This window comes from Salvelinus namaycush, chromosome 13 (assembly GCF_016432855.1).
Source record: "Salvelinus namaycush isolate Seneca chromosome 13, SaNama_1.0, whole genome shotgun sequence".
Taxonomy (NCBI): domain Eukaryota; kingdom Metazoa; phylum Chordata; class Actinopteri; order Salmoniformes; family Salmonidae; genus Salvelinus; species Salvelinus namaycush.
In genome coordinates this window covers 22,361,835-22,377,225 of record NC_052319.1, presented here as the reverse complement: position 1 = coordinate 22,377,225, position 15,391 = coordinate 22,361,835, and the positions used below count along the sequence as shown (strand labels likewise).

General features: G+C 43.0%; 1 protein-coding gene across 4 annotated transcripts; it reads right to left on the bottom strand.

Moving 5' to 3' along the window:
• Window positions 1-804: 804 nt before the first annotated feature.
• Window positions 805-15,155, bottom strand: LOC120058333 (signal transducing adapter molecule 2-like). Of its 4 annotated transcripts, none has more exons than XM_039006918.1 (14): window positions 14,869-15,155; window positions 13,852-13,936; window positions 12,370-12,445; window positions 11,411-11,506; window positions 11,092-11,238; window positions 6,784-6,850; window positions 6,404-6,605; window positions 6,110-6,204; window positions 5,848-5,930; window positions 4,957-5,044; window positions 4,744-4,798; window positions 4,256-4,412; window positions 3,354-3,514; window positions 805-3,109 (listed from the first exon to the last, which is right to left on the bottom strand). In XM_039006918.1, exons 1-14 carry the CDS (start codon window positions 14,906-14,908, stop codon window positions 2,941-2,943), a joined length of 1,521 nt encoding a protein of 506 aa, XP_038862846.1. In that variant the 5' UTR covers window positions 14,909-15,155; the 3' UTR covers window positions 805-2,940. The 4 variants fall into 4 exon arrangements, with proteins under 4 accessions (XP_038862846.1, XP_038862847.1, XP_038862845.1 ...); XM_039006919.1 differs by lacking the exon at window positions 14,869-15,155 and adding an exon at window positions 14,637-14,782; XM_039006917.1 differs by lacking the exons at window positions 13,852-13,936; window positions 14,869-15,155 and adding an exon at window positions 12,840-12,858.
• Between the last annotated feature and the right edge of the window lie 236 nt (window positions 15,156-15,391).

The window sequence follows — 15,391 nt, the reverse complement described above, 5'->3', positions numbered from 1 at the left end:
CGCTCACTGAATAAAACATTGTGTCTCCTAGTAAGGATTATAGAGGTGACTGCTCAGGCATCACTGGTCACAGCGAGATTCTCTGGAGAGATTCTTCATATAGTGATTCTTCCTCCGTAGACATTTGTTCACGCCCCTCACCAAGGTCATTATAACAGAGGGAACCGAGCCCCTTCACCAAGGTCATTATAACAGAGGGAACCGAGCCCCTTCACCAAGGTCATTATAACAGAGGGAACCGAGCCCCTTCACCAAGGTCATTATAACAGAGGGAACCGAGCCCCTTCACCAAGGTCATTATAACAGAGGGAACCGAGCCCCTTCACCAAGGTCATTATAACAGAGGGAACTGAGCCCCTTCACCAAGGTCATAACAGAAGAAACCGAGCCCCTACACCAAGGATTCCAAAGGAAGGGACACACCATGACTCATTGAACATTACATCTGACAATAGGGGACAACCTCCAGTTCCACAGGTACAAGATGAATCGTGTTGTGTCTTCCCCTTCCGAATAGATTGAAAGACCTCATACATGGTCAGCAAGAAACAGAAGACATGAGTGAAAAGAAGTCCTTTAAAGATGTGTAAAACACAAGAACATTATGCGTATGATTTTGTGCGTATGATGGGAGAACATATTCCGCAACCATCTGCCTTGTAAATTACTGCCTATTGTTATTCTTTCTACATCATGTGTCATTGACTAACTGTTCTCCCATCATACACTTACAAGATGTCCAATTATTTCACAGTATTCAGAGAACACATATTACAACAAGAAAAAGAAAAAAAAACAGCATTATCAGTACAAGAGAGCCTTGAACACAGGTACATTTTATTTGAAAGAATATTAGTCGACTGTGTTAGGAAATAATTTTTTACAATAACACAAGATAAAGAGAAACCTTGATGTTACAAAACATAGTCGGTTATTATGTCGGTAGTACTGAATCGGAACATTCCCTGGAAACGTTTTAAATATAAAGAGTTCTAGATATACAGATGTCAATTCCTTATTCCTAAAGAAAAACAAGGCATTCAGTGGTAAATAAAATGTTAACAAGGTTAAAGTGCAATACCGACAATGCCAGAAGATATTTTACATGTAATATACACAACACCGTTTAAGAGGCAAGTTAAGACAAATAAAGCATAGACAGTTCTTATGAGTCAGAGTTGACTTGATCCAGATAAAACAACAACAGAATCCTGGTCCTCGGTTTCACTCAACAGATTCATTAAGTTCAGATGAACATTTTAGGTCTAACAGTTCTCTAGCTACTAGTCTTTGTCCACACCTTCATCAGTAAAGACCAATTTCTAGCTGTTGGTCACGGTAGCTATTTGTTCTGCTTGCATTTTGGAGAAGACACAAATAAAGTAAAAACAAAAGCATTAAAAGGAGAATCTTACATCTAGAAACCATAAAATATTATCTGATCATATGGATATAATCCAGAGAAAATATATAACAAATAAAATACAAATCGAATTACAACATTAAAATTAAAGGTCCAACTGCAGAGCAGACAGCCATACCAATGCAAAGACAAGTAATGCATAAATGAAAATATGTTTGAGAAATAGATTTCTATGAAAACGTGACCGCCCACAGCCCAGAAACATGAAAAGCAGACAGATATCAATTTAATAATTACAGACATCTATTAATAACATATATTGTCAAAAGCCTTTTCAACAGAAGAGTGAATAAAGAAAGACCATAGAAAAATAGATAGGACTAGGCTCATTTCCCAATCAACCACTTATAGCTTGCAATTACATCTTGTTAAATCACTGTATATGGGGCCTCCAGGAAGTTGCCTAGAGCCTTGGCACATGAATGTTGTGTTAACCAAAAGCCATGTTGTTATGTAGCCTGGTCCCAGATCTGTTTGTGCCATCTTTCCAACTGCAGTATTGTTATTGTCAAGCCAAACATGACAAATTCCATAAGTTAGCAAGAGAGCAGAAACAGACAGGCACCCAGGCTAGATCACATTTGCATTACAAAAAAAGTAATGTGTATAAAAATGTATATTGAACATACAACTGCAGTAATTTGGAAAGGCTGCATAGCCACACTTCAAAATACATTTAACATTGAATGATAAGTTAATTTGATAAATTCACCTTGAAGTAGCACACAAATAAAAATGTTTAAACATTTTGCTTTACTCCTAGAATGTATTAAACACCCAAAGGGTGTTGCAAGGCAGGCAGTGTATGGGAAATTAATCAAACTATATTGTGGTATTATAGTAGTGACTAAACCACAGAAATACCGATAGCTGTAGCACTTCATAACCTTTGGCCCCGAGAAGGGTAAACTAAAGTGGATGATGCTGTTAGAGAGGGGGATAGAAAAAAACAAGTCCTGGTCGGGGTTGGGGTCAATTCCATTTCAAATTGACTTGTCCTGGCCAGCCATGGACTCCTTCAATCGGACTGATTTCCTGATAGACCAGAGGGTGAAGAGAAATCAACATTTAAAAATATAAAATAAAAAACTGAACAGGGACAAACACACACATACCATCTATGACGCAGTTTGGAAATGATCAGCTGGACAGCTGCCCACTTAAATGTTTTTGAGGCAAACCAGGATAAGGAAAATTACTTATTTTACACTTTCTATTTAAAACGTTCATCCCTTCAAAATGGGCCGTGGTGGCTGGTAGGTTGGCATGTAGTCTCCCTCTCACACAGCCACCGACCTTTGTGACAATCATCTAGGTAGTGTCCCAAATGGTACCCTATTCCCTACGTAGTGCACTACTTTTGACCAGAGCAGTAGTGCACTACGTATAGGGCATTTTATCATAAAGGTCAAAATAGGGGGAGGATAATCACACACACACACTTGTGTATTGTTGTACTGTGTCTGTTGGTGGGGATATGCTGCTGCTCACTCAGACAGCCTTGGTTGTATTGCACTTTACAGGAGAGGCTGCTGATAGTAGGCCTGTTGCTGCTGTGGGACCTGGTGCGATGAAGCAGCCATTTGATAGGAGGCTGGTGGCAGGTTGGAGTTCTGATAGGCCGACATGTCCATCTGTGGGGCTACACCCATCTGTGGTGGGTAGCCGGCAGGTGCATATGGAGAACTGCAGTGAAGAGACAGAATAGTACAATAGTTGCCACCTAACACAAGCATAAAGGCCGAAATTTAACCTTAACACAGGAGCAATGCCCCCCCCAAAGACTTAGCTCACAAATCCTCTAGTGGGATGTCTCAAAACAAACATATAAAACACAAGACTGGCCTCACAAAATGGCTGCTGTTAAGCTAGCTAGTTGCCTAGTCCGGTGTCTCATGGTCCAGGGCTGGTATACCGAGGAGAGGCCTACCTGTAAGGAAGCTGTGCTGGCTGACCATTGGGAGATGTGACGTTAGGGGGGAGCGACTGGAGGGGTCCGGGTTGGTCAGAGCCCATGTAGGCCTGCTGGCCTGGGGGGCCCTGGGGTATCCCTGGAGGCATGTAGGAACCACCAGCCTGACCTGGGTATCCCTGAGAGAGAAAGAGACCCGTGTTCAATATGAAATTTGATAAAATATTTTTATTTTATTTATTTAACCAGGCAAGTTAGTTAAGAACAAATTCTTATTTACAATGACTGCCTACACCGGCCAAACCCGGACAATGCTGGGCCAATTGTGTGCCGCCCTATGGAACTCCCAATCATGGCCGGTTGCGATACAGCCTGGATTCGAACCAGGGTGTCTGTAGTGACGCCTCTAGCACTGAAATGCAGTGCCTTTGGGCTCCCGAGTGGCGCAGCGGTCTATTTCATAGTACACTGTATATTGATTTACTCCACAAAAATATAGCATGCGTTGGCAAGAAACAACATTACTTCAGGTGCAGGCAGTTACACAAGGGACAGCTTGTTTCTAAAATGGCTTTGCAGAGCTGTGCAGAAAGTGACAAGGAGGTAAAAAGAGTCCAAGCATGACCACTGGAGTCTCCCATTAGTCTACGTCTCCAAGGAGGGACACTGACATCCATCATCAGGGACAAATTGCACAGCAGACAAAACACACGAGGTCACACAAGGTCTGCGTCTGAAATGGCATCCAGTTGCCTACATAGTCCAACTACTTTTTACCAGAGCCCACCATATGAATATGGTGCCTTTATGGACCCTGGCATAGTGTCTGCCTTCACTGAGGTCACCTGTTTGTGGATGTACAAGGTAGTGACCTGAACAGAAAGTACGTCACAGTGATTTGTTTCTTTCTCCTAATTGACCTGCATGGGGAGTTGAGAGGCAGGTGCGTAGTGGGGCTGCTGCTGGGACTGCAGTTTGGAGTAGGCTGTGTAGAATGGTGCCTCGTTCATCAGTTTGTTATAGAGCTCCAAGGCCTCTAGCACCTTCACATTCAGCTCAGACAGCTCAGAGTGTTGCCTGCCAGGGATGGAGGGAGAGAGAGGGAGAGGGGAGAGCGAGAGAGGTTGAAAAAGAGAGAAAGAGGGAGAACCGCAATGCGAAGGAGAGAAAAGAGGTCATCCCGACACGTGTAGGACAAAGACTAAGGTTCTGTGAGGGTGATGATCCCTGGTACTCATCCAGATAGTCAACATAAAGCAGGTATAACTAAATTAATAACTATGTACACTGGCCAACATATTTGACTAACCAATATAAATAAAGGGTGTCATGCAAACACTGCAGTGTAGCCTCTAATATACTATATTGTCCATTATGAGTAAGTACACTGCAGTTAAATTTACTTTACCTGTCAATGTCTTCCAGCTTGTCATCAATCATTGGATTCATCTGCTCACAAGCACCTGAGAGGGTAAAACATTGATAAAGTGAGGCTAAACAGACAAAAACAGTGTGAATGTAGTCAAGACAACTGCAGTGTGTGTGAGTGAGTATATAGTCAAGACAACTGCAGTGTCAATGAGCATGGGATTTATAAGAGCAGTAAGTCATTGTTTTATACCCTCCAGTTGGACCAGCTCTGGGCAGTCAGGTGCTGCATCAGCAGGGTCAGTATTCTGGAGCAGATACAGCGCTCCATCCATCTTCTCCTGGGGGGGGGGAGAGAGAGAGAGAAGAGAGTAAGAGAGAGGGGGTGAGGGACAGGTGAAGGGAGGAGAAAGAGAGTCATATGATGCTACAGGGTTTCATTGCTCAAATTATCAAAATGAATGGTGGACTGATTGATTGTACCCATTTAACCAACTATGAATAAGCTAAATTATATAGGCCTGCAGGTATGGACAGCCATAGGCTGAATCCCAAATCACTCCCTTCCCCTTGGTCCTCCATTTGTGCATTCACAACCAGGGTGCAATACAACCAGGGCTGTCTGAGTGAGCAGCAGCATATTTCCACCAACAGACACATTGCAAGTGTCCCAAAGCTGGGTGTAGGGGAGAATGAACTCTCCAATAGCCACTTCAGCCAAGCCAGCAAGGCTGCAGGCTTCAGAGTGAAGCACTATCCCGACACGCACCGCAATATGTTCGGAGTTCGCAATGTAATACAAAAGAATGGAGGAGGCATGCTTAAATATATGCCGCATGTCTGATTTCAACACCTGACACAAATAACAGATGAAATACCTCCCAAATAAATGGTAACTGTTACTGAGGTTCATCTTCTAAAGTGACAGTGGGATTTATTCATTAGAATTTCATGCCAATTATAATATTTTAAAGTAGAACATAACTGCATCATTCAAGTCACGAGTGTCCCGAAGTTGATGGGTTTATTGATCCCCTCGCCACTCTCTGGAACTCACCCTCGGACTTTCGTCAGCAACACGTGACAACGTGCGAGTGGTTTTGGAAGCACCAATATAGTAGGTTCAGTACGTAGAAGCACCCACCTCATCTATAAAGACAGGCTCAGACTCCACTATGGCTTCTATGCTGGGCTCCTCCGGGGCTGGTGTCTTCTCCACATATGTTACTGTAAGGAGAGAGATTTACATTTGACATTTAGCCGACACACTTATCCAGAGCCACTTCACGGTCAGGATTTCAAACATGAAACCAAACACTAGAACGACTCTCCCTGACTCAGTATGAGACCGGGGTATGAGGGTACAAGAGAGTGAGGTATGGTACAGGATAAGGGGGAGAACCTACCTAGTTCAGGCTCAGCATCGAGGTTGGTCGTGACAAAGTTGGATGGGAAGAGACCTACTCCTCTGTGGTTCTCTCCTTTCCACCAGTTTGAATCACTGTGGCAGCAACATGGTGTTATCAGTTCAAACATTCTTGTAAGTAAACCATTCATTTTGTTTACATAAAATGACTGCAGAACCTGAGAAGGTTGGCACTAGATATATGACTGAAGACAATTAAGTTGAAGCGTGGTTTCCACATTGGCCTATACAATAGGTCAGACTCAGGTTTCCATAGCAACACGTTGTTAGCTACCTGTCGTCCAGGACTAGGATGAGCTCCCCCGTCTTGAAGGTGAGCTCGTTGTCTTCGGCCGCCTCAAAGTCATAGAGCGCCCGCACCTTCCGAGAGTCCTTGCTACCCCCGCCCCCGTTGGTGTTGAAGGGGGGGTCGGCGGACACGGTGAGGGGCCGCGTCTCAGCATGCTGCTTCTGTTCCTGCAGCGACAGCTCAATAGCTGCAGATAGGAGGACAAAGGCATGAGGGTCAAAACACATACTATCATCAGGACAACAATGGAAATAAGTTCTACACAAATGTTTTAATCTCTCTAATATTGTATTTATTCATCCACATGCACAGTTCATAATGTAATATGATGAGGTGTTCTAGAATCTGTTGGATAGGATCTGTACCTTTGGCAAGGTCGTCATCGTCAGATGGTTTACTAACAGCAGGTGTGGTGACCTTTAGGCTGGACCCCTGTTGACAAAGAGGTGGGTGGTTATAGAGAGCGAGAGAGAGAAAGCCTTCCAGGACAAATGGGGATTTGGATTGTTTGTGACTGACGCCGTCCTGTAGGGAATAATAGGTACTACAGGCTTTCCATGTAGTATTGTGGTAGTAAAGAGATTATGAATAAGAGAGAACCTAAAATAAATCATCACTTCATATGCTTAAAAATATAGCCCAACAACAGGAAAAGTGACATTCTATGAAGAATAAATTGCTGTCTGTGAGAGGGGTTGGGCAAAGTAGTTTCAGTAGCAAACACCTCACAGTGCCACTTATTAACAGGACACTCAGCCGACCATTTTAGCTAGGAAGTAGGCTAAACAAATAAGCACCAGACTGTCCCTCAATCACAGCAGGAATTCTCATCCCCCTTATAGGTAGAACTGGGGTATTATTACATCAGAGGAAATTCCATTCTGCACTCACGCCTTAAAAACAGACACACAAGCTCCACCCTCCTTTTCTTTATTGGCAACACATGGGCGAGCAAGTGCACTGAGAACACAGGCAGACTGCATAACACGGAGCCAGCGAATGTATACACACAGAGCTTATTTGTTACAGGGGACCACAGGTGGAAGTCACGAGGAGAACTTTGTGTTTGAGATAGGTAGACGATAACAGTTGTTTTAGTGAGTCTGGCTACAAGCAGAGGGTAGAGTACTGAAAGATTATGGTGAATTTTTTAAATAAAATGTCAGGTCAAATGGCTCTATTTTCCAGGTAAGGCACATAGAACCTCAAAGAACAACGTAACATCAATGCCCTCTGGCACAAAAATGGTCAATTAAAACAATAGCCAAACTCTTTTAGGCGGGAGAAACAGAGTTAGTAGGGATGGGAGACTGGCCACAGCTTATACAATGGTATCAAAACAAATGTTATTGGTCACATACACATGGTTAGCAGATGTTATTGTGAGGGTAGCGAAATGCTTATGCTTCTAGATCTGACAGTGCAGCAGTATCTAACAGGTAATATCTAACAAATTCCACATCAAAACCTAATATCTAACAAATTCCACATCAAAACCTAATACACACAATCTGGTAAAGGAATGGGATGAGAATATATAAGTATAAAATATATGGATGAGCAGTGAGAGCAGCTAAGATGCAATAGATAATGAAGGATACAGTATATACACATATGAGATATGTAAACATCCTTAAAGTGGCATTATTAAAGTGACTAGTGTTCCATTTATTAAAGTGGCCAATGATATCAAGTACGTAGGTAGGCAGCCCCCTCTCTGTGTTAGTGGTGGCTGTTTAACAATCTGATGGCCTTGAGAAAGAAGCTGTTTTTCAATCTCTGTCCCAGCTTTGATGCACCTGTACTGACCTCGCCTTCTGGATGGAAGCAGGGTGAACAGGTAGTGGCTTGGGTGGTTGTTGTCCTTGGTGATCTTTTTTGCCCTCCTGTGACATCGGGTGTTGTAGGTGTCCTGGAGGGCAGGTAGTTTCCCCCCTGGTGATGCATTGTGCAGACTGCACCACCCTCTGGATGAGCCCTGTGGTTGTGGGCGGTGCAGTTGCCGTACCAGGCGGTGATATAGCCCGACAGGATGCTCTCAATTGTGCACCTGTAAAAGTTAGTGAGGGTTTTCGGTGACAAGCCAAGTTGCGCCGCCTTCACCACACTGTCTGTGTGCGTGGACCATTTCAGTTTGTCGGTGACATGTACACCGAGGAACTTAAAACTTTCCACCTTCTCCACTGCTGTCCCGTCAATGTGGATAAGGGGGTGCTCCCTTTGCGGTTTCCTGAAGTCCACGATCATCTTTTTTGTTTTGATGACATTGAGTGAGAGGTTATTTTCCTGACCCCACACTCAGAGGGCCCTCACCTCCTCCCTGTAGGCTGTCTCGTCGTTGTTGGTAATCAAACCTACCACTGCAGTGTCGTCTGCAAACTTGATGATTGAGTTGGAGGCGTGCATGGCCACGCAGTTATGTGTGAACAGGGAGTACAGGAGAGGGCTGAGAACGCACCCTTGTGGGGCCTCAGTGTTGAGGATCAGCAGAGTGGAGATGTTTCCTACCTTCGCCACCTGGGATCAGCCCGTCAGGAAGTCCAGGACCCAGTTTCACAGGGCTGGGTCGAGACCCAGGGTCTCAAGCTTAATGATGAGTTTGAAGGGTACTGTGGTGTTGAATACTGTGCTGTAGTCAATGAACAGCATTCTTATATTGGTATTCCTCTTGTCCAGATGGGATAGGGCAGTGTGCAGTGTGATGGCAATTGCATCGTCTGTGGACCTATTGGGGGTGGTAAGCAAATTGGAGTGGGTCTAGGGTGACAGGTACGGTGGAGGTGATATGATCCTTGACTAGTCTCTCAAAGCACTACATTATGACAGAATTGAGTGCTACGGGGCGATAGTAATTTAGTTCAGTTAGTTACCTTAGTTTTCTTGGGAACAGGAACAATGGTGGCCATCTTGAAGCATGTGGTGACAGCAGACTAGGATAGGGATTGATTGAATATGTCCGTAAACACACCAGTCAGCTGGTCTGTGCATGCTCTGAGGACGCGGCTAGGGATGCCGTCTGGGCCGACAGCCTTGCTAGGGTTAACACGTTTAAATGTTTTACTCACGTCGGCCACGGAGAAGGAGAGCCCACAGTCTTTGGTAGCGGGCCGTGACGGTGGCACTGTATTGTCCTCAAAGAGCGCAAAGAAGTTGTTAAATTTTTCTGGGAGCAAGACGATGTCTGCGACGGGGCTGGTTTTCTTTTTGTAACCCATGATTTTCTGTAGACCCTGCCACATGTCTTGTGTTGAGCCAATGAATTGTGACTCCACATTGTCTCTATACTGACGCTTTGCTTGTTTGATTGCCTTACGCAGGGAATAACTACACTGTTTGTATTCGGTTATGTTTCCAGTCGCCTCGCCATGATTAAATGCGGTAGTACGTGCTTTCAGTTTTGCGCGAATGCTGCCATCAATCCACAGTTTCTGGTTAGGGAAGGTTTTAATAGTCACAGTGGGTACAACATCTTCTATACACTTCTTTATATACTGGCTCACCGAGTCAGCGTATACATCAATGTTATGGTATGAGGCTACCCGGAACATATCCCAGTCCACATGATCGAGCAATCCTGAAGCGTGGAATCCGATTGGTCAGACCAGAGTTGGATAGACCTAAGCACAGGCGCTTCCTGTTTTAGTTTCTACCTATAGGAGGGGAGCAACAAGATGGGGTCATGGTCAGATTTGCCAAAAGGAGGGCGGGGGAGGGCCATGTATGCATCGCGGAAGTTAGAGGAGCAGTGGTCAAGTGTGTTACTCGCTCGTGTACTGCAATCGATATGCTGATAGAATTTAGGTAGCCTTGTTCTCAGATTAGCGTTGTTAAAAATCCCCAGCTACAATAAATGCAGCCTCAGGATATATGTTTTCCAGTTTGCATAATGTCCAGGGAAGTTCCTTGATGGCCGTCTTGGTATCCCCTTGCGGGGGGATAAACACGGCTGTGACGATAAGCGAGGAGGATTCTCTTGGGAGATAATACGGTCGGCATTTGATTGTGAGGAATTCTAGGTCAGGTGAACAAAAGGACTTGACTTCCTGCATGCTGTTACAATTACACCATGAGTCGTTAAATCATGAAACATACACCCCCGCCCTTCTTCTTACCATAGAGATGTTTGTTCTTGTCGGCGCAATGCACTGAAAATCCTGTTGGCTGTACGGACTCTGAAAGCATGTCCCCAGCTAGCCATGTCTCTGTGAAACAGTACGTTACAATCCCGAATATCTCTTTGGAAAGCAACTCTTGCCCTAATTTCACATTAGCGAGTAATATACTCAGAAGCGGTGGGTGGTGTGCGCCCATCCGAAGCCTCACTAGAAGACCGCTCCGGCACCCTCTCCTCCGACGGCATTGTTGTTTTGGGTAGGCCTCTGGAATCAGTTCAAATGCCCTGGGAGGTGCAAACAAAGGATCCGCTTTGGGAAATTCGTATTCCTGGTCGTAGTGCTGGTTGTGCTGGTAAGTTGAAGTCTCTCTGATATCCAATAGTTCTTCCCGGCTGTATGTAATAACACTTAAAGTTTTCTGGGCTAACAACGTAAGAGATAATACATAAAAAACGAAATACTGCAGTTTCCTAAGGACTTCCTAAGGTCATCTCTATCGGCGCCATCTTCAGCAACACTAGGTTAGGGGGATGGACGCCAGGCTGTTGACTACTTTACCTGTGAGCCAGAAGACGGGAAGACGACCCCCTCCTCTCTCAGAGACTTAATGGTGGCACTGATCAGACAGAGCTGTGGATCTTTCTGGAACTCATCACACCACTCCACCATCATCCCCTTCAGCTTGTTACACACCTTAGGGTGGGCCTGCAGGGATAATAGTAATTATTTTTAGGCTACTTATTTATTTGATAGAGGCAAAACATTGACACAAAGAGCTTGATAGAGCCAGTCGATTGTTATCCTCACGTGCATAAGTCTGACCATCATCAATTCACCAGACATATTTCAACAGAAAAACCTTTGACAGCTTACGTACCCTGCTCAATATAGCTCGGACTTCAGTGGCAAAGTCCCGTGAGCAGATTTCTAAGTGAAAGATTCTTCCACTGTTATTGACACAGGCAGCCAGCAACTGAAAAAGAGGGAGAAAAGCCAGGTTAGTCCAGTAGTCAGCCTGGATGATCTATTTTGAGGCTTTACAGTAAAACAAGAATAACGCTTTGATTCACATCCACACCAAAGTTGAATAATTGATTAACACATGACACCAGTGAAATGATGCATGTTTTTATGATTCGGGGGGCTAAAGTTGACTGAGTGAGGAGAGAGAGAGAGACATCTAAAAATAGAACAGCCATGTGGCCATCTACCCCAATGGTGCGTCAGAGAGAAAGATCACATGGTCTGACATTGAGCATCATCACTCCATAATAACACTGAGCAGCAGAAAGAACAAAACAGTAAAAACCTTTCTAGGGCCATGGATCATCACACTGACTGTGCTGTGGCAAGGCTGCCCACAGCGATGATACTGAGTTACGAGCTCAGAGCTCTAGAACTGCCAAGAGCAGCAGGAGATGGACCACTCCTCCCAAATACTTTATTACATCAGACTGGAGTGTCATTGAGGCTTAGGGCAACAGTCAGTTTTTGATCCACCAGCCACAGTGTATAAAGAAATTCACACTCAGAATTTCTTCCAGCACATTATTCAAACTCTGTTGTCCATCATATAGCAGGATTCATGACTCATATTACCTGTGTATATGATCCCAGTCACTCAACAAGCTCTAGGGCCTGACACCAGGAAGTGAAAAACCTGACCTTGCACTAGGTTCACACCTTTCCAATATATTTCTACATTGACACTAGGCTAAGCTGAACTCTATCATACATTAATAAACCTGTTATACAGTAAGGAAACCCGCTGGATTTTCCAACGGTCTAGTGAATGATGTATTTTGTCTTGAATAACACAATAACAAAGTGACTCACGGTGAGGGCTTGCATGGCAACATGTGGGACCTTGTGGTTGACTCTCTTCATCACAGACCTCAGGCAGTCCTTAGCTCTGGGAGAAGACAAGCAGGTAGAGACATACAATTAATATGGCACACAAGTAGTAGGTTATTATAACATGAGTCATCTTCAATATACGCTTATTAATTGCATATTAAAATACCCCACTCCCCTCCAATCTTCCTGGAGACCTGCTGATACACTATTATGAGTCTGTAGTTTCACATATTATTTCACAAATACTTGGAAGCAATGTTCCCTGTAAGAGAAGCACGAGATTAGAAAGTTGAGTGAAGTTCAGAGTTTTCGCCGTTAAAAAAAAAGAAGACACATAACCTTTCCTTTCACTGTGGGAATTGTGATCGAATCAATGTAATATTAGCCAATTTCAATGCAACATACGGAAACAAAAACGAACTATGCAAGACTTAGTATGCAAAACTAACTGTGCAAGAGATTTTGTTGTAGGCAGAGCGCATCGGAGTATGATTCTGTGCATTGACAGGCATGACACAGGCTCGTACTCTACACAGACCGATGCGCCATAGCCAATCAGAGCTGCAGTAAATAGACCTTTGCCCGATATGGATTTGTGCAGTTCACTTTTACAGTATGAGCGGTTACGATTATTATGTGCTTGTTTTGAGATCAAAGCAAGAGCTGAATGTAGCCATGTGTACGTGCACATTGGTTCATATTTTTTGCTAGTTATTGAGTTATTTGCCCAGTTATAGCTAATTTGTAGTCTAATTTGATTGCTTCCTACAAGAGCACAAAACATGTACATTTGTAGCCATCTTCGAAAAGCTAGTCAGGTAAAGAGCTTTATTTTATATCTTAAAGGGGCAGTGTATATTTTGAGACAGGCTTGAATAAGCTAAGTAGCCAATAGGCAGAGGGTAGCATAATTTGTCTGATTCTCTGCAATAATGGTTTGGGAATAACATTTATTTATTTTGTAAAGTGGTTTCTTGCATTAAACAACAACATTTTCAGTCACCTCCTTGCCTGAAGTGGATAAACAGGTTAATGTCAAGCCCTGCATGTTTTTTTCTCTCAAAAGTCTCATGGAATGAAGGCCTACATTGAACACCACACATTGGCTGCTACTGCCATTTCCATGTTAAAATATTATGTGATGCATTTTCACCATTGTTTTTTATTTATTGGTAGGCCTACATTATGATCAAATAGCCACAGTAGCCTACCTGGCCACTGTTAAAACAGTAAAATGAAAGTGGGTACAGCCTCAGTGTTCACAGTAAACGTGCACCGGAAGTTGCATAGATATTTCACAAGGTTCAAGGTTGCGCTCAGCAGACATGAGATTTGCTCAGTGACGAAAAATATTAGAGAGAACTTGCTTGGAAGTACTTGAAAATTAGCAAGGCAGCTAGTGCTCTGGTCCAAGTAAACAATGAAGTTATTTTAGAAACAGGAAGTCTCATTCCAGCTTACCCATTGGGTGTATGTCCAACCCTGTCACAGATATCCATGATCAGGGCCCAGTCCTCCACTGTCTTGGTTTCATTGGTGGCTTTCTCTGACAATGTGGTACACCGGGATACATGTGGTTAGGTGAGAGAAGAGAACCTGTGGTTCGGCATGTACTGTCCATATTATCGCTGCTTTAAACAGTTTGAGCCTGTATTTTCATAGGATTGACAGTTACTACTATTATGGATGTTGTATGATTAAACTAGCAATAAAGCAGTTAAAAGTAAGTTATTCCTTATAACTTCTTTGTTATGAAATAGCCATTACACATCGGTGACTAGCTAGTTAGGTGTAATTGTACAAAGTTCAAATAATAGTGTACAAGGGAACCATGAGAGCTTGTTCCAAAGATGATAAACTGTTCATGGAAAGAGGGTGATTTGCATGTAACATTTGCATAAAACAAGCAATTCAATGATACAGCTGAAAGTAAACCTAAAACTAATCCAACCCATACATCTGGCTAGTTAACTAGATAGATAGCTCATGACGTTATTCTTTTTTAATATGTGAGTTTGTTGCAGTTTAGGATGTCTCGTTATTGAAAATCGTTGATTAGCTACAATACACTGATTACACAACACACTGATTACACAACAACTAGCTAACATACTCGCTAGCTAACATATATAGCTAGCACAGTGGTAGCTAGCTAGCTAGATAAATCGGTCATACTAACGTTACCTATCGTCATTTAACATTCAAACAACTGTCTGCTAACCCTGTGACTACTAAGTTAGACTTACAGAGTTTACCAAACCACATAACTGGTTAGCTATTTGGATAATATAACATTTGATTATAACGTCACCGTGTAGCCAATGATATGTATAAATAAGGTGTCTCCTTCTGTATGTGGTGTAGCCAGACTAGTTGTTGTTAGCTTGCTGGCTAGCGGTTCTGTCGGTAGCTAAGATGAAGCTAACTAACCGTTAGCTCACTCCGAATCAAATTGCCCAAATGAAGTGCTCAACTTACCAACATCTTGGTCGAATGGATTCTGCGCAAATAAAGGCATGTTTATCCCTTTAAACCAACCGACGTTGTTGAGAAAGAAAACGTATAATATTTTTTCAAGAATATATATTTAAAATAATCCCTTCCTCATCCATCAAACACTGTACACTTATACCAGTTGCTCTTCCGTAAACTTGGGTGGCTGCAAAAATGCCTGATTTCTATAGAACTGAAATAATTTCGACACTTATCGATGCATATATATGTAAAACTAATTAAAGAACGCAAATTAAACATTTCTGTATTTCTACATTCAAATGAATCATGTACAGGCAAATACAAATACACCTCTTATGACCCTTTAAAATATTTTTTCTTCTTCTGGTGTAACACTGCCACCAGTGGGTGGTGGAAGAGGTACGCGAATATTCCATTGTTCCTTTCCTCTTATTATAAGGCTTATAATAAAAATGGAATGGTTCGAAAAAAACATGACGTATATTACCACACATAAAGAACAACATGCAGCAACAGTGGTACATAA

Coding starts and splice junctions, on each gene's coding strand:
- LOC120058333 (XM_039006918.1), bottom strand. CDS start 14,908: ATGCCTTTATTTGCGCAGAATCCATTCGACCAAGATGTTG. Junction 6,851..11,091: donor TCCCGTCTTCTGGCTCACAG/GTAAAGTAGTCA, acceptor CTTTGTCAACAG/GGGTCCAGCCTAAAGGTCAC. Junction 4,413..4,743: donor AAGCTGGAAGACATTGACAG/GTAAAGTAAATT, acceptor CATCCCTGGCAG/GCAACACTCTGAGCTGTCTG.